This window comes from Leishmania donovani, chromosome 15, assembly GCF_000227135.1.
Source record: "Leishmania donovani BPK282A1 complete genome, chromosome 15".
Classification (NCBI taxonomy): domain Eukaryota; phylum Euglenozoa; class Kinetoplastea; order Trypanosomatida; family Trypanosomatidae; genus Leishmania; species Leishmania donovani.
Window position 1 is genome coordinate 218,820 of NC_018242.1, and position 17,561 is coordinate 236,380.

General features: G+C 62.4%; 5 protein-coding genes across 5 annotated transcripts; all 5 read left to right on the forward strand.

Moving 5' to 3' along the window:
• Positions 1-352: 352 nt before the first annotated feature.
• Positions 353-1,351, forward strand: LDBPK_150590 (hypothetical protein, unknown function; the record flags this gene model as incomplete). Its single annotated transcript, XM_003859536.1, has 1 exon — positions 353-1,351. One exon carries the CDS (start codon positions 353-355, stop codon positions 1,349-1,351), a length of 999 nt encoding a protein of 332 aa, XP_003859584.1.
• A 1,791-nt stretch (positions 1,352-3,142) lies between these two features.
• On the forward strand, positions 3,143-4,120 carry LDBPK_150600 (hypothetical protein, conserved; the record flags this gene model as incomplete). The annotated part of the gene is made up of 1 exon (XM_003859537.1): positions 3,143-4,120. The coding sequence occupies one exon, from the start codon at positions 3,143-3,145 to the stop codon at positions 4,118-4,120; it is 978 nt and encodes a 325-aa protein (XP_003859585.1).
• Positions 4,121-4,795: 675 nt separating this feature from the next.
• On the forward strand, positions 4,796-5,503 carry LDBPK_150610 (hypothetical protein, conserved; the record flags this gene model as incomplete). Its single annotated transcript, XM_003859538.1, has 1 exon — positions 4,796-5,503. One exon carries the CDS (start codon positions 4,796-4,798, stop codon positions 5,501-5,503), a length of 708 nt encoding a protein of 235 aa, XP_003859586.1.
• An 841-nt stretch (positions 5,504-6,344) lies between these two features.
• Positions 6,345-11,651, forward strand: LDBPK_150620 (hypothetical protein; the record flags this gene model as incomplete). The annotated part of the gene is made up of 1 exon (XM_003859539.1): positions 6,345-11,651. One exon carries the CDS (start codon positions 6,345-6,347, stop codon positions 11,649-11,651), a length of 5,307 nt encoding a protein of 1,768 aa, XP_003859587.1.
• Positions 11,652-13,546: 1,895 nt separating this feature from the next.
• On the forward strand, positions 13,547-17,302 carry LDBPK_150630 (hypothetical protein, conserved; the record flags this gene model as incomplete). The annotated part of the gene is made up of 1 exon (XM_003859540.1): positions 13,547-17,302. One exon carries the CDS (start codon positions 13,547-13,549, stop codon positions 17,300-17,302), a length of 3,756 nt encoding a protein of 1,251 aa, XP_003859588.1.
• Between the last annotated feature and the right edge of the window lie 259 nt (positions 17,303-17,561).

The window sequence follows — 17,561 nt, forward strand, 5'->3', positions numbered from 1 at the left end:
ATATATATATATGTGTATGTGTATGCCCTCTTTCTCTTCCCCATCCTCATCCTCCTCGATCTCGCCTTTCTTTCATCCGCCCCGTCTGCTGAAAAAGAGCGTCGCGACTCTCTCTCTTCCTGCAGGGGTCCTGTTTGGTTCTTGTGGTGGTTGGTGATTGGTGGTGGCGGTGGTGGCCGTTGCCCTCGCGCGTGTAGCAGTGCCCTCCGCACATAGATTCTGCGCACCGGGATCGTGTGCAGACGTTCTCGTGAGTGTAGTCCTGGCCTATCGTCCCATCGTAGCGCCGCTACACGAGTAGCGAAAGCGAAGCAGTCGGTGCACACATATAGAGAGGGCTCCACCAGACGCAATGACCCTCTTCCTTTCAGCGGTGCTGCCGGTCCCGATGCGACTTGCGCCGCTTCTGCTAGGAACCCTCCTGCTCCTGACGGCGGCGGCCCGTGCGAACACCGCGGACGCGCCGTACCGGATAGCCACCCGCGCCTTTCCAGGGTGCTCCGCTTACGCCGACCACTTCCCCTACATGCAGACAACCATCGACTGCATTGTCAAGGACCTCTGCGTTACGCGCAAGCACTGCTGCAAAAATGCGCACGAGACGGACCTCGGCAGATGCCTTGACGTAACTGCCTTTTCCTGCGACACCGCGGCGGTGTGCGCCAATTACACAGCGGCGTCCTCTAGCAGTAGCTCCAGCACGAGCCCATGGTTTCCGGAGACGCAGGATGGGGGTGCATCGCTGATGTGCTGCCACGCAGCCGCGACCACAACAGAGGCCCCTGCCGTACCGCCCCTCGACGACGGGAGCTCGGAAGAGGTGAATCACGACTCTGGCTTGCAGCCGGAATTGACGTGCGATGACACGACCTCGATCGCATGCATGGTGGTGCCGATGCTCCCGCCGACCATCCGCGCCTTCTGCCAGAATGACCTCCTGAACATGTATACGGACGCGTATCTTTACGATAACGTGCCGCGCATGTGCTGCCAGCACTTGGCCGCCGGCCCTCTCAACGGTAGCAGTGCTGAGTCCTCGAAAACTGGAAAGGTAGCGTGCGGCCTGAAATTGCTGAATCTGCCCCGCACAGGCGAGTACCACTGCTCCCTTGACATGCGCAGCACGACGAATATCTGCTGCAATGGCCGTATTGAATACGATGCAAGCAGCAGCGGCGACGCTGCAAGCGCTGCTTTGTCTGGCGAAAAACTTGTCTTCACTTACATCAGCAGCAAGTGCCTTTTCCACCTCGAGCCGAACGGCAACAGCGTCTCATCGCCGGCGATGTCGGTGGTTCGGCTGCTGACGGTGGCCGCGCTGTCGGTGATGGCTATGCACCTGTGCATGTAGTGGGCCCCTCCCTTTTCCTTTCTGGTTACGGGTACTTCCAATGATCCGTCGTGGCACGGGGGGAAGGAGGGGTACACACACACACGCACCTCTCCGTGCGGGGCAACCCCACCATCCCTGCCAAACGCCGAGCACTTACCGCATGGGGGAGTCAGAGCGATGCATCGCTGCTGGTATCGGCGGCGAGGTCCCGGGCTGGCGTTGCGTCGGAGAAGCTTGCGACGGTGTGAACATGTGTGTGCCATCCATGCGATGGGCAGAGCGTCAGCGCGACTCGAGCGTATCCCATCCGGCCCTCACACTGCCTACTGGTGTGGGGCGGCTGCGTGCCACCCCCGAGGGAGGCACCAGGGGTGGCGCACTGCTGTAACGCATGTATCTACCGCTGCGTCGCGCCGCACGATGTGGGGGCCCTGTGGACAGGCCGGTCGGTGGAGGGAGGAGGGGAGGGGCGTAGCGCTTTAGATCACGTCCTGGTGGCAGAGGAATGGACACGCGCACACGTTGTGGGTGCGAGAAAGCAGAATGCGTAACGGTGCCGAGGGCTGTGTGCATGTGTCTCGCTGCTTTCGACTGCCGTGTCTTTTCTCATATATGGTGATGTAAAAGCTTGTGTGTGCGTCGGTAGCGGAGTGGGGTTCGTGGAAAGATGTTGAGGTGTGCTTCAGGTTTGGTAAAGGCGCGCATGGCAGCAGCAGTGGCATCATTGCGCTGAGGATTTAGTGTCTCCCTGACTCACCACCATTATCATCACGAAACCCCACCATCTCTCCGAAGATTGACGCACACAAGCAAGCACGTAGACATGCGTGTTGTCGTGGCTGCTCTGCCCCCTCCTCCTGCCGGCATAGCCACCTTCTCTTTCTATATTGGCCTTCGTTAGAAAATATCTTCAGAGCTACGCGCACGACGTCGTTCTCGCGAAGAGACAGAAGGGGGTGGGGCAGAGGCGCGCACGTGTGAGAGGCGAGATGGAGTACCTGTGCCTTTGGCGTGGCTTGTTGGATGAGGGAAGGGGTGCACCGCCCTCAACGTGCACACGCATACATCTCACGCCAACCATCCCCTCGCCCCCGCCTTTTCGCATTCTTAGCTGCAGCTGGTTAGCTCGGCCCCTCCCCTCCCTCTCCTTCTCCCTTCTTTTCCCTCTCTCTCACCTTCCATCGGTGTTTGGAAGCGGAACGCGACATCACATGGATGCCGTCCCTCCGTCGGAAACTGTAAAAAAAAAGTCCTTCATCCTTCATTGCTATGCTTCTTGACCGGCTCGCGTCCTCCTGAGGCCAGTGTGCTCCCCCTCTAGCACGCCATGCTTGCGGAGCCGAGGGAAGAGGCGGCGCGCACGAGTCGGGCAGCTCTGCTGCTCTGTGCGTCCTCGTATGGCAACGGCGCTATCCAGGGGCACCAGAGATGCGAACGTGTTGTTCATGCCAGAGAGGGCGGAAACTACCATGAGGCCCTCTCTTGCTTCCCTCGGTCTTTGGCTGCCTCGCCCCCCCCCTCTTGCCCCGTGTATGGGGCGTCTCAGCCCTCCTCTGCGCCGCTCTCGCACCCTGACGTGCACACACACACACAATCATCGCACTTTCCCTCCATCTGTCTCTTTCACTGTCTCTTCCTAGTCTCCTGTGTCTTTGAAGAGAGCAGGATTGCAGCAGCTCTGCGCGCCCGTGCTCTTCCCTCCTCCTCCCCCACCCCCTCCCGTCGCTGCCGTGTAAGGACTGAGCAGCAGAGAAGCCGAATTCAGGAGCCGACGGCTATCTGCACCAGCGCGAGCTCAGGAGCGTAGCCATGCACTCGATGCGACAACGCTCCTGCGACATCTTTGCCTCGACTGTGTCGGCCCTACTCGTCACGGCAGTTCTAACGGCCACCTCGACGATTTTGCGAGACCTGGTGTTGCGCCCGCGTCCGCTCGTCTCGGACGTGCGTGTGTCGAGCTTCTCGCCACTGTACCACGTGCGCAGCCCTACACTGCTGTCTCCGGAGATTCCTGATGCAGCCATCTACTATCGCCCCGACACCGGCGGCGATGGCCACAGGACCGCAGCAAAGCAGCTTCCGTCGAATATTGAGATTGTGGACACGGTGGATCGGCCTGAGGACAGCGAGGAAGATCGCCAGCGCAAGATATGGCAGCGGCAGCGCTTACCGAAAGGCTTCAAACTCGGCATGCGCACCATCGATCGCGTCGTGCTGTACCTTTCTGGCTCGGTGGACTTCTCTCCCTGTTGGGACTGGAATACGAAAGCCATCTACGTCTCCTTTATTGCGCGCTTTCCGTCGAAGTCAGCGTCTCAGAACGACGTCGTCCTGCTCGATGCGGTACTGCGCCCGGTGTCGCTGCCAGCGAAGATTGCGCGGTTGGCGAAGTTGCGCCGCCAAGAGCGGCGAGCCGCGCTACCGGGAAGCGGCAACGAGAGAGCAACGGTGGCGGCCGGGGCCTCTCCCGCCGCGACGCAGATGTTGACGGACGAAGAGCGGCAGCAGCTCGCTGCCTTCGAGCAGGCTCTGCGCAATGTCGAACACGATCACCCCTCCGTGTATATTGACCACATCGACAAGCGGCTCGTGTTGAACGACTCATTCAAGTACTTTGTGGACGCCTTTGACGACACCTCTCTCGGAGGCAACACGGTTGAGGTGGTGCTGCGCTACCAGGTGATGAGCTACTCCGGCTGGGCGCCCGTGCGGGAGGATGTTCTTGGGCACCAGGTAAAAGTAAAGATGCCAGAGAATGCTGTGCTGTGGAAGGCGCAACAGCGGTGATGAGAGACGGCACGAGTGTTCATGACTGCCTGTCTATGTGTGTGTGTGTGTGTGTATGCGCGCGCGTGTGCGGGGTGAGAGATGGGCCGAGAAGCGGGCGCCAAAGTGGCTGTGATGCATTAGCCGACGTGCCACTGTCACTTGGCCCTCATTTTCTGTTGTTGTCTGCGTTGCTGTCCGCGCGTACGCATGCGTGTATGGGTAGGCAGCACACTGTGATGTTTCAGTTCTTCATCTCACCGTCGGCAGCACAACGTTCTTCAAGCACGAGCTCCTCTGTATGTGCGCGGGTGCCTCACCTGTGATAGTGTGATGGCGCTGCTCCTCGTCCTCGCCCCGCCCTCTCTGCGTGAAGAGGTTAGTGCGCGCTGCGCCGAGAGGATATGTTTCTCCATGTATGTGCTCAGAGCTTCTCTCTTCTGTCTACCTACCCTCCCCCTTCTCCCCCGTTGGCGTCCGCTGGTTCTGCTCGCACTGGGCCCCGCTCCGGCGACGAGGCCCTGTTAACGGCCGCCACGGTCCCCATCCCCGCCATCCGGACACGGGAGCAAGCAAGCCAGCAGCCAAAACCGCGATCCCGGTGACAGCCGCCCTTCCGCGGCTTTCCTTTCGATCCCGCATCCGCACTGTCGAGCGCTCGTGTCGCACACCGATCCCCACTCACCCACACCAACGATGCCGCGCAAGAAGAATGCGTTCATGTACTCCATCGACCCGGAGCTGTACACTCGCTCGCGCGCGCCGGCCAGTACGATCGCCATGGGTATGAAGAGCTCCCAAGCCTCCTCGCTCTGCTGGGCGAATCAGGTGCAGCAGGAGGAGCGGATTCGCGAAATGTGGGGTGCGACGTACGACCCACACCACAACCGGGAAAATCGGGCTTTGCAAGCAGTGCAGCAGACGCGCGCGCGTGATGCGGCGCGGCACGAGGCGTACGTGAACCCCGAACACAACCCAGAGCTGTGCAGCATCCTGTACAAGAAGGTGCCTCCGTTCTCTGTAAGCGACGCAGCGGCGGCAACGGCGGCATCCTCGTCTCCCCAGCACCACACCACCACAGAAGCAGCTCTGGCAGGGACAGCGACGGGCACAGGTGACCCAAGCGACAGCGCCTTCGCTCGTTCTGCGCGCTCCGTCACGCAGGAATACCTTCAGGCTCGCTGCAGGCACCACACGTTGCAGCAGCGCTACCCGAGTGGACCGGTCACCGCCGCGCAGGCTGTGGGGTGGGCGGCCGGTGCAACCGACCGGGCTTCGGCGTCGTCACTAGAGGCGTCGTCTTCCCCGTACCGCCAGGTGCGCCGTCGCCAGATCGGTGCCTATCGAAAGCCAGAGGACGATGAGCACGCGTTGCTGTTCGGCTACGACTATACGCCGAAGTAGGCATCTAGGGGCAGCGACATGCGCCGCGCAGGTCTCTCCGTTGTGTCTGACTCTCGTAACTCGCTCGCTGCCTCTTGCGATGTCAGCGAAAACCTGTGGAAGCGTGCGTGTGTGTGTATGTGAGTGTGTCACGGTGTAGGTGAATATGTATGCTTGCTTCTCGTGCGATGTCTCATTACTTCTGCGACGTGCTCTCTCTCTTCCCTTCTCTTCTTGCTCTTATATGTGCTTGTGGGTGGCACAGGCACGTGTACCGCCCAGCACCACGACCCAAGCACCCTTCGCGGCTCCTCCTTCCCGTTGCCGCACGCCGGTGTGTTGCTCCCACGGCGGGGTTATCCGTCCTGCAGGGCGCCTCGTCTTCTACGCTGTGCACCACTCGATCAGCTTCACCACCCTCCCTCCCTCCCTCCCCCGCGCCTCAGAGCTCTGTCCCAAGACGGCGGCCACTACGCACTCACCGCGACAGCCCCGCACCCCTCTGTGTGTGTGTGTGTGTGTGTGTGTCTGTCTGTCTGGTTTCACGGGTACACACACACACGCGTCCATGCAGGCAAGAGGGGCGTAGCGATATACACGTCCCTTGCAGCTGCCACCCGCGTCGCGCTTTTACACTGCACGTGTCTTGCGGGCGGCGCCTTCTCCGCCAGCGACGCTACGCCTCTGTCTTCACTCTCGCTCCCTCTCGCTTCGTGCGGCGCACACTCTTAGACTAGATTTGTATATCCGCGACACGTACCGCCAGGACAGCGCCGCCTCCCTCCTGCCCTTCTGCCCAGTACATCAACGGGACCGGCGTGAGGAGATCATGCGCGTCTTTGTGTGGCTCTAGTATCGCCTCATGCTCCGGCCTCTGAAAGGGGAGTGGTGTGCGCAGGGACGCCCGCCAACGCCGCACCTGGAGCAGCAGCAGCAGCAGCAGGTCTCGCCTTCTTGGACGCAAGACCAACCACAGCAGCAGCGGCACTCGAAGGCGCAAAAGGGGCGATCATCGAGGACGAGGGAGGTCGGCGCGTCGACGGCCAACGGCGGCAGCGACACGAACGCACGAGCGCCGCACCGCAGCTCCTCATGTGCTGTCGGTGCTCGTCGCCCGAGCGCGGGTCTCAACGACAACACCCGTAGCAGCTCCGACCACAGCAGCAGCACGGAGAGCGGCAACTGCTTCGAGGCACACACTCTTAGAGAAAGCTGGCGCAGCATCGATCGACGGCAGCGGTGCAGAGAATCAGCCGAGCCGCCCGCGCGGCAGAAGCGAAGTGGGCACGTGAAACGAGCTAAGGATCTGCTTCTCCAGTGCCCGCCCGCCGGTAAGCCCGCTACGCCGGCGCTTGCACAAAAAGGCGACGTGGGAGGCGCAGCCGTGCAAGCAGCGCCAGCGGTGGCTGCACAGGACATCCAGGGGAGAGAGGAGCAACACCCACGCAGTGGTGGTGGCGTTTTACCGTTGCACCATCCGCTGTACTGCACACGCGGCGAAGCGCTCCTCGAGCACCCTCGGCACGCATGCCCCTCCGACGGCGACGGCAGCAACGGCACTAGTGGGCGCCGCGGCTTCCGCTCCCCTGTAAAGCTGCAGCGCACGTCTCCCGAACGCAGCACGCACGTAAGCAGGACGATCGCAGCTTCCCGTCGCGAAGGTCCGTTTTTTCGGAGCGCTGGTATCGTGGCGTACAGCAGCAGCTCCTCCTCTAGCACTCGCAGTGCAAGTAGCAGTGACAGTTGTGGCGGAGCCGGCGATGGAGGTCATACGCGACGCACCGCCCGCTTGGCGTCGCCAAAGCCGCTTATAGATGCAAGAAAGGTATTCAAGATGTCGCCGAACGCCCGCCTTGCGCGTGTTCGTGGCGCGGTCTGTGCGCAGCAGCAGCAAGGTCTGCCTCCTTCCACACTCATGGCACCCACTCATGAGCAGCAGCTCATCGATCCAGAATCTGTGACGGCCGCCCCAACTGCAACGGCGATTTGCAGTGCGCCGCCGTCGTTTCTCAGCCCGGCGAAGCGCTGCTGGAGTTCGTCTGGAGTGCATCGTGAAAGCGCGCCGGCTGATGCTGACCCCAGCGACAACGGCGGCGACGGAATTCATGAAGGCTGTGCTTCTCACCACTCAAGCAAACTTGCTCGCCACGCCGCACGATTGCCGCCGCGAGAGGCGGAGAACGAGGTGCCAGCTGAGGTGATGGGTGTCTCGGCTGCACAGACTTTGCTCATCCGTCGGGGAGAACGTGGAAGCAATACCTCGGAATACGGAAAGGGCAGCACACAATCGCACAGTTCAGTGCAGCGGAATGTGAAGAGCGCGCGGCGTCACCGACGGCATCATCGCCGGGACTACGCGCCCGCGCACGTCGTCCTCGAGAACGCAACGCCGCGACGAGCAGATGATGGCGCGTACAGCTACGGAAAAAACAGCAGCGATAGCATGCTGGCTAGCGCGGCTGAGGTTGGCTCCTCGCGCTGCGGACGGTGGCCGCCAAACGCGCGGTCGGCGAGATCCTTGGAAAGTATGGCTTCCCCGAATGTTGCGCTCGCATGTTCCGAGTTGCAGCGACAATACGGCGCCTCCCTGAGCAGCCGTTCAATGCAAGCAGCCTTTACTGCATACCTGCACCGCAGTGGTCACGTGTCCAGCCCAGAGGGTAATGCCCGTCAGAGGGCCACTCCAGTGCAGGATGCGCCACCGCGGATCACCCACGCGCACGATGCACTGCCAGCGCAGCAGCGGCCGAACATGAAAGCGGTCGCAGCACTCTCGGCACACAGCATGGGGATGGAGCCGGCGGCCGATGAACTTGCGCTGGAAAAAGAGGTGCTTCTCCTCCGATACTCGTTACTCATAACGTACGCGCTACTCGCAGCCACGGCGGTGAATGGGCACGATGGTGGTTGCGTCGGCGCAATGGCAGAGAGGCCGTGGCAGCACGTTGCGCGGCACTACGCTAAGTGGACGACGGAGACGGCGCAGCGGGCACATGGGCGCGCCGGTGCACAAGCAGGCGAGTCCGACGAGCAAAGCAGGGAGCGTCGACGTCGTCATCGGCGCTTTACTGCGCCGCACCTGCGCGGGCCGACTCCGTGGCCGGCGCTGGAGGCTCGGTTGGCTGCGGCGGTGCAAGCAGCGGCCGAGGAGCTGCTTTTTGATGGCGATGCAGCAACCGCACCACAGGCACTCCCTCCGCCACGGCTGCTGCTGCGCGAGTCTCCACCCCACGACGTCGTCGGGCTGCCCTCTGTGTGGTACCCGCCTCATCGAAGCGATGAGAACGACGGCCCGTTGAGCGGGAGGCTTTGGGTGTGGTTCAGCGGCGACGACGGCGGTCACTCGGAGGACGGCGTCGCAGGGGTCTCCCTATCGTCCTCTGATGAAGGCGTAAAGTGCAGCGGCGACAGTGGCGCGAAGCGGCGAAGTCTCAGCGAGGACAGCACCGCATGGCGGCGGCACGAGCGCAGAAAGGGCGAGGGGCTCTCATCGGCGTTAAGGTTCTCTCGCAGCAGCATTGTGGAGCGTCGGCGGCCGCAGGCGTTGGCGCCGTCGTTTCGTGGTGCGTGGCGCCGCTGCTTCGTTGTCGCAGACGATAGCGGCGTGTGCGTGTACCCCACCGAGCGCGATTACGCCGACTTTGCCAGCGAGAGCCTCCTCATGGCCGTTCCGTACGCATCGCTTGCCTACCTTATACCGGACTTTGCTGCTGCTGCTGCCGCGGTGGCAGTCGACGACGTCAGCGCGGAGCAAGAGGAGACGGGATGGAGCGGCAGCAGCCATTCAAGGCCCTCGAATCGCCCAGGACGAGGCGGCTACCCGCTGCAGCGCCACGGTTCTCTGGAAGCCGTGCACGTTTCGACGATAGAAGCTGTGACGGCCCAGCTTGTGACTGACGCCACGTACACGTACTTTGGCTTTCTGCACTGTCAGAGAGATGGTGTGGCGCGCCGCGCCGCAGGAATGACAGAGGCCTTCTCCACAGCGCTGCAGAATGCTTTCGATCAAGAGCAGGGGGATGCGCGCCCGCTTGGCTTTGCTCCTTGGCGCGTGAGCGGTGACAGCGGCCAGCGCTACGCTCACCGGCCACACGCACCGTTGCTGCTGCGCACGCAGTCCCGCGCCGCCCACGCAGAGTGGGTGCACTTCTTCGCTGTCAAGTTCAACCGGCATCTCTACAGGCTGCTCTTTCCGACATCGTCTGCGGCGGCCGTGCCAAAGCCTCCGCTTACGTTTCGCCCTCGTGGCAATGCAGAGGCGGTGGCCGTGGCCGAGGCAGGCGCCGATGATGTCCTGCGCGACCACCTGCGGAAGGGGAGCCATTGCCCCCGCAGCCGCACACGAAGCCTCAGCGCCAGCTCAACGCAGCGACAACAACACGTCTACGATGGGGCAGCATCACCATCCGCGTCGTCGCATCATCGCTCCTATCGACTGCCTCACGCAGATGAAGCACTGGAAGGCAAGGACCGCGACGACGCGCAGGACGAGGTAGGCACCGGCACCTGCGCCTTGCACCGTCTCTCCAACTCGTCCTCCTCCTCCATCCAAGTGGGGGACTCCTGTGACTACGGCACGCCCGCAGCAGCGACAGTGGAAAGGGCAGCTGCAGAGGCAAGAAGAGAAGTCAGAGGTGCATCGCTCAAGAACACGAACGAGGCACGTGAGGCGTTCTCCTCGCGACCGTCAACGACAGCGACTCCGCGACGCGATTGGCCGTCAGGAGCGTGTGAGCCGTGGTGGGAAACGACCGCGGCCTTGCGCTACTCCGTCGCGCAGCGGGATCAGCAGCTGCAGGGCCAAGAAAGGAAGATGGCCGACATGGCTGAGGCACTGCGGCAGCACGCGCAGCGCGTGCACAGCCTCGAAGAAAACCAGGACAGTCTTCGCACTGCTCTGCGTGACGCTCGCGACCGTCTCGCGAACGTGAGTGCAGCGGAGGGAGGCCAGCAATGGGAGGGCCGCGCAGAGTCGAGCAGCAAGTACCACATCCATCTCCGCCATCTACCACCCTCTGTGACAACGCCACGCAAGCGGCACATGATTAACCCTGGTGCTTTCGATCAACCCAGAAGCCCGCGCGCACCTGGCCCAACCCGGCCCGATCCGCAGCATCAGGAGCAGCAGTGCGAGCTGGAATCTCTTCAAGCGCAGCTGGAGGAACTTCAGCGGCGCTACACGGAAGACGCCGTGTCGTGGCGAGCTGAGCGAGCGGCACTCGAAAGCCGCTGCCTTGCCTCGGAGGAGAAGCTGGAACACTTGCGCAGCGGTACCTCGCGGCCATCCCGCTCGCCGGCTCACCAGGTGGTGCACGAGATGGGCAACGACGACCACGAGATACGCCGCGGAACGGAGGGGTGTGTGGATGCGGTATCGTCTGGGCAGATGCTCAGCAGCGCGCTTGCCGCTGCCGAGAATAACGCCAGCGCGGCGGTACACGTTAGCCGATCCGCAAGTAAGTGCCGCCGGAATGGAGGTGCGGTGCCGCCCATCACCGTGGCCTCGGCACCAGACAACGCCTTTGCCTCCCTCCTGCTCACCTTCGAGCCCAGCCGCGGCCGTGCTGGTGCGCATGCCGGTGCCTGCGTCGATGGAGCGCTTATTGTCGATGAGGCCAGTGCGCGACTACTGTTTAGTGGCCCCACGGCGAACCAGCGTGGACGTCGCTGGGAGCTGCGGCATCGCGACACAGACGCCCTGCTTCGTATCCAGCTCGAGTTACTGTCGCGAGCCCCGGGAGATGCGCGTGCGACGACTGGGTCAACCTCGCGCCGACGCAGTCAAGCCGCCTCCGCCTCCTCCGCGCCGACGGCGAAGACGCGAGCGTCTTCCTCGTCAGCGCACTCTCGGCCCGGCCACACGACCCCGCGCAGGCCCACCGGCGCAGCAGCTGGTGCATTGCTGCCCTCCTCATCATCTCCGCCGCCGGCCTGGTCGGTGCATGCCTATGATCAGAGGAGCTCGCACCACTACTCTCCTTTGCCTGTCTCCGCGGCCGCAGCATCCTGCTCCACGGCATCGACGCAGCCGCGTGCACACATGTCCTCTCTCCTGCAGACGGTGAACATGATGCCGCGGCACACGCGGGCCTCGCTGCTGCGGCAGGCCGCCGTTGAGCAGAAGATTCAGGTGAGAGAAGCCGAGGAAGAGAGAGGCGGCTTCATGTAGCACTGCCGAAAGCGCGCGCGGGCGCGTGCGTGTTGTAGAGCGAAGAGCTGCGTGAAATCGGAATCGTGCGCGCGGTCGGTCCTTCCCCTCGCCCCCGCCCGCTCACCACATGCGCAACTCGCCATCGCGACAAGGTTCTTCTGCGTGTGCTCTGCTTGTGTTTTGTGCCTAGACCCTGTGTCTTGCGCTCTCTGCCATCTATGCCGCATGACCGCCACCACCACCATCGTCTCATCGTCCTCTCGCGTGGCAGGTGTTTTATCGGCTGCACAGCACCTCATCTATCCCCCTCCCAACCGCGCTTTATCAGCCCTCAGCCCTTAGCCCTCTCTCTCTCCTGCTTCTCTGTGGACGAGATGTAAGAATCTGGCACACACACACACACACACACACACGCCGGTGCCTGCTATGCATAGCGGGCTTTCCGTGACCCCCGCGCCACATGCGCTCATGCCTGCGCTTCGCTTCCCCTGTGATGTACTTACCTCTTCTCCCTCGACCCTCTCCCACCATCCTCCGTACTCTCGTCACTCGCGAGCGCAGCTACTCCCATATCACGTAAATCACGTCAAGCTTGCAGGTGTCTGTGTCCACGTGCCACACGTACACGTGCAGAGACATAGCCTCCCTTCATACCTCGGTGTCTACGTGTGCACATCTGCTTCCGCTAGCGGTGGAGAAGTGCTAGTGCGCCTCTGGGAGGACGAGGCGCAGGACAAGGAGGCTGCCGTTGCGGCTACGCGGCTCTCTGCACTCCGGCACATACCCACATGTGCACAGACAGATACGCGCCGACTCCTCTCGCTCTCATCTCTATTAAAGGCATACAGGTTGAAGCGCTGGAATCTCCTTTGTTTCGCTACAAGAACGCATCCCGCTTTTCCTCGCACACCACCACCACCCTCTCCACCTGCCCGTCCCACGTTCCCCCCTCATCGTGTTCGCTGTCGTCGTTGTCTTGAGGGCGTCGTTGTGTTTCTTTGGTGGGGTTTCGTTTTGATGTAAGGCTCTTCCTTTTTGTCCTTTCACTCGTGTGCACTGGCGGGAGCCTCCGGTCAAAACTCAACACACACACATACACACATCCCTCCGCCCTCCCTCCAACCACCACCTAGAAGGGGCCCCTCTCCCTCTCGTCTGTAGGCGTGTGTATTTATGTGTGTGTGTGTGCTCTGGTGTCGGTCGTCATCTCACCGCCGCTTCTCCGTCGTCGTCTCCGTTTCGCTTCTTCGTCTCCGAGTCGGCCGACGCCGCCACCCTTACCACCACGCCTCGACCCCTCTCCCTTCCCCGTTGTCTCTCGGTCTCCCTGGTGTCGGCAGCGGTGGTACTGCTGCTGCTGCCCTTGCTGTTGACGAGGTCGGCGTTGTTTTTCCCTTCGTTTTCCTCTTCGCTTCACCTGTTTTCGCTCCCATCCGCTGCTGTCTCTCGCTCTCGCCCCGTCAGCCTCTGTGCGCGCGCGTTCGCTGTCGCTTGGGGGCAAGCCTCTTCCACTTCTCGCTCGCCCATCCACGCGTGGCCCCCTCCCCCTCTCTTTACACGACATCGCTCGTACTATTCCTCTCCTCCCCTCTTATCCACCAGCGGCGCCCGTCTCTCCGGCGCGCCGGCTGCGCACGCGTTGACGGACGTTTTTTTTTGCTTTTTTCTTGTGTGCGGCGTTGACGGAGGCGTGCGCTCCGCGGTGCGGGTCCTTTCTCTTGGCTGTTGTCTGTGTGGTTGCGGTGGTAGTGGTGGTTGCCGCCCTTGTCCTTTACCGTGTAGTCGCACACGCACACACACACATACATATATGTAAATTTATTATTATTATTATTATTATTATATATATTAGAGCGCATTCCTATTGGCCGGTGTGTGTGTGTCCTTCCCCCTCCCCCACACTGTGATTTCTTATGTCACTTCTTCGTGTCACTCAGTGGCTGACGGCGGATGGCAAAGTACAAATCGATGTCACCAACACCAGCGGACGGACACAGTACCCGCCGTCGCAGGACCCACCGAGCTCGCTGCAGCCAAGCAGCAGCAAGGTCCGCCGTGCTCGTGGCATCCCCGACCGCGATGAACCGTGCTCACTAATCGTGTCTCTGCGCTCATCGCACCCGCAATTCTTCTATTACCGCGGGCCGCAGCACAAGCAGCTGTCCTTCTCCACGTCGGTGGCCTCACACCTGTACGCGCCGCCTCCAGGAAGCGCCTCCAGCGCCGGAGGTGTTGGCGGTTGTGGGAACAATAACAAGCATCAGCGCGGTCCATCGTCAGTGTGGGGTCCCAGAGTTGTTGATCCGGTCATCGAAGACGTGTCGCGGCAGGCCTGGAAAGACTTGGGATTTCCTCCCATCGTGGCGCCGGCTGCGGGGACAGTGAAATCATCAGCAGCCGCGCCAGAAGCAGCCTCGTCAGTGGTGGGCAAGAGCAATAACGGAGGCAGCGGTGATGATCGGCCGCTGCTGGTGCGCGAAGAACTGGCGGACTGCGTCTTGCTACCCGGGGAGCGGCGCACCTTCTTGTTGGAGGTGGACACCCCGTCCGTGCTGCAGCGCCTCATGGCGCCGCTCGTGCAGCAAAAAGCGCGGATCACATCTGTTCCGCCGCTGCGAGGGAATGCAATGACGCAAGACTCCTGCCCCCTCCCGGCCCTCCGCGGCTCGCCCCCGCTGCTCGGCGGCCACAGCAGGGACACCGGCAGCAAGCCGCAGCCGAGGGCAGCGCACACCCACGGCACGGAAGACGTTACAAACGTTCCACTCAGCGAGAGCGCGCTCCGTGCGACGGAGGTGTTCCACCTGAGTAGGCGTGAGTCTTCCAGCATGGGCGGCAAGCCGAATCCCACCTTGTTCCCGGCAACCCGTCGCACCGCCGCAAAAGACGCCAAGTCATCTTTGGGTGACGGGCAGCAGCAGCAGCAGCAGCAGCGAGCCCTGAGCAAGCGCGGTAACGGCCCTCTCCAGAGCTCTAGAAGTAGAAGCAGCAGCAGCAGTGAGATCAGCGACTGCGACAGCCACTCATACAACTCTGTGCCCCAGCTGAACAAGACGCAGCACCCAACACGTCAGTGGGCAATGCCGTGGGGTGCCGACGACGAGGGTGACCGCAAAGGTGATGCAGCGGACCAGACACCACCCGGGAACGGTCGGCGCAGCCGACGACCACACGAAAAGCGTGACATGAGCGACACAGAGGACGGCAATGACCGCTCGCTGTCGCCACAGCCGCTCAGCATCGTGCAGGACAGCATGACCACCCGTGAGTCGCTGGACGCCTCACGTCTATCCGCTGCCACCGCTCCGAGCGCCCCTGGGCCCGGGCCATCTGGTGGCACGGCACGTGACTCTCAACTCACCAGCCGCGACTTCACAGTGCCCAGCTCCATGAGCACGACAGCAGCTAGCACCCCTTTCCTCGCCAAGGCCAGCAGGGAGGATTCTGGAAAGCCAAATACGCATCCGCGCGTCGGCGCTGCGGGCAGTGGCGCCACACGCACACTCTACGATGGTGATGCGAACGAAGCGGCCAACCCGGCGAATGACAGCAGCGATCGCGCGCAGCGCTGGTTGCCGCCCGCCTCGACGTCGCAGCGCCCCACCTTTTATGTCTACTACGCACCGCTCGGGGATGAGAACAAGTGTGTCGACGAGGCGCGCAAATGGCTGCTGAAGGAGCAGCACGCGTACCGCCAGTGGCTCGACAAACTGGTGCGCGTTATTGTCGATCTGGAGCGGAAACGCGAGCAAGGGTGGATACGGACGAGCAATAACTCAGTCCAGTCGCCGCATCGGCCGCTCGGTGCTCGGCGTGTGCTGCCGCCCATACTCGGGGAGCTTGTCCGGTGGCGCACCGGCGATGGCGGCAGCGGCGCCGTGATTGACGTGATGGCGCCGTCACCCATCACTGCCGCTGCCTTTCAGTACTACTACGGTAACCTCCCGCTCCAGAAAATCGTGCATCGACCCCTCTCGCAACTAAGCGTTCGCAGCAACAGCATCCGTCACTCATGGATGGGTGGCGGCAGCGGCAGCAACAGAAACGCTGGCGGTGTTCACGACAAGGAAGCTGTGTTGGTGCTTCCGCCGTCCTTCGCCGCGACGCGGCACAACCGCGTTAGCGCGAAGGCACGCAAAATGTTCAAGGAGGAGCGTCACGGTGCCGGGACGGTGGTGCTGCCGCTTCAGGTAAAAGCCCAGTCCGCAGCGCAGCCGTCGCCTAAGCCGATCGTCGGCAACGGCGGCGCCGTCAGTGCGGCCACCGCCACCCAGCCGTCCCCCTCATCGTCGCAGACGTCCGAAGAAATGTGCGACCTTTCGCGCAAGTCGTCTGAGCCGCCGTACAGCAGAGTCTGGACGACGATGTCGTCGCCGTGGCAGCTGCGCACCTACCAGGCCACCTCACCACCGCATTACACAATGGAGAACTCCTCCGAACTGGGGGACTACCGCGGCAGCAGCACGCCCATGAGTGAGAGCCCACGCGCCGAGACGGGCTACGAGCGCCCGCGCTTCAAATCGGGGTGTGGCCTGGCGCTCCTGGAGGATTCGGCTGCAACTCTGCCAACGTTTTCGCGTAACTCGCTCGCAGATGGGATGTCTGCGCTTCCATCGAAGACCGATAACACGGGGACTCCGATGGACTTGAAGGAGAGTTTTCTCAGCCCTAGCAGCTCCAAGGTGAATCGCACAGAAACACTTGACCCAGTTGCAGCGGAGATGGCGGCGGCGGGCCTTCCTACGTCCCGCTGGTCGTCGCTTAGCGGCGTCTACGGCCAGATGCACCGCGGGTTCTCCGACTCGCCGCTGCAGCAGCGACCGCAGCTGCCGTCCTCCCCCTCCATCGGGGACATGGCCTCCCCGGATAGCCGCATCCCGAGCAGCAGCAGCACTGGAGTGGGTGGTACCGGTGCTGCCTCACAGGGCGCAGTGCGGCTGAGCTACAACTCGCCACCCTCCTCTAGTGGTGCTCCGGGCAACGCCCGCAGCGCCGACGACTCCGCGGCTGCCTCGAGCGCCGCGACCGCGGTGGGACGCTCTGGGAGCACCCCCACCACCACCAGCAGCAATGGCGTCCTAAAGAAGCTCTCGCTGGCGGACATTCAAGGGGCAATCACAGATGGCGCTCTTACGGCCACTGTGCCGGCGGGCAGCTTCGCAGCTCAGCTACTTCAGTCTATCTGTGGCTACGGCGGCAGTGCCAAGCATGACGTCGATGAGGAAGGCAATGCGGCGCCTCACATGCGCGACATCTCCTCTGCGCCGCCGCAGACGCTGGCGTATCGCCGTCGCAGCACCGCCGTTTCCAACAGCTTCACCGGGAGCATATTCGGCAGCAGCTTCTCGATGCGTCCCCAGGAGCGACTGAACCGGATGGCTGACCAGTCAATGGCAGCTGGCAGTCAGGTGAAGGTTGCAGTGCAGCAGTTGACGGCGACCGCGTCCGACCTTGTGCAGCAGCACGGCCCGCCTGCCATGAGCGGGCTCATGAGTCTTCTGAACTTCCTCAAGGACACTGTCTTCACCCCCGAGAACGTGGGCATGATTCAGATGGTGGTGGCGCCGATGGTGATGGCATGCTCCGTGCTTGTGGTTGTCTACCTCATCTTCAGCGGCGAGGGCATCGGGAGCGATGTCTTCTCACTGATAGACGGCAGGGGCCTGTGATGAAAATGTAGAGAGCGCGCGTGTGTGCAAGTGTCGGACTGGGCGATGGGCTGACTTAGGAGCGAAACGAACGTTGTTTGTGCGCTGATGGACGTCGAGGATCGATGATGATGCGTGGGAAGCGGGGTGATGGAAAGGAAGGAAAGGGTGCGAGGACACGCCACCAGAGACATGCATCACTGTTCTTGTGTGCGCAGGTGTGTGTGTGTGTGTGTGTGTGTGTGTGTCGATACGTGTGACCCTGTCGTCTCTCCACCAC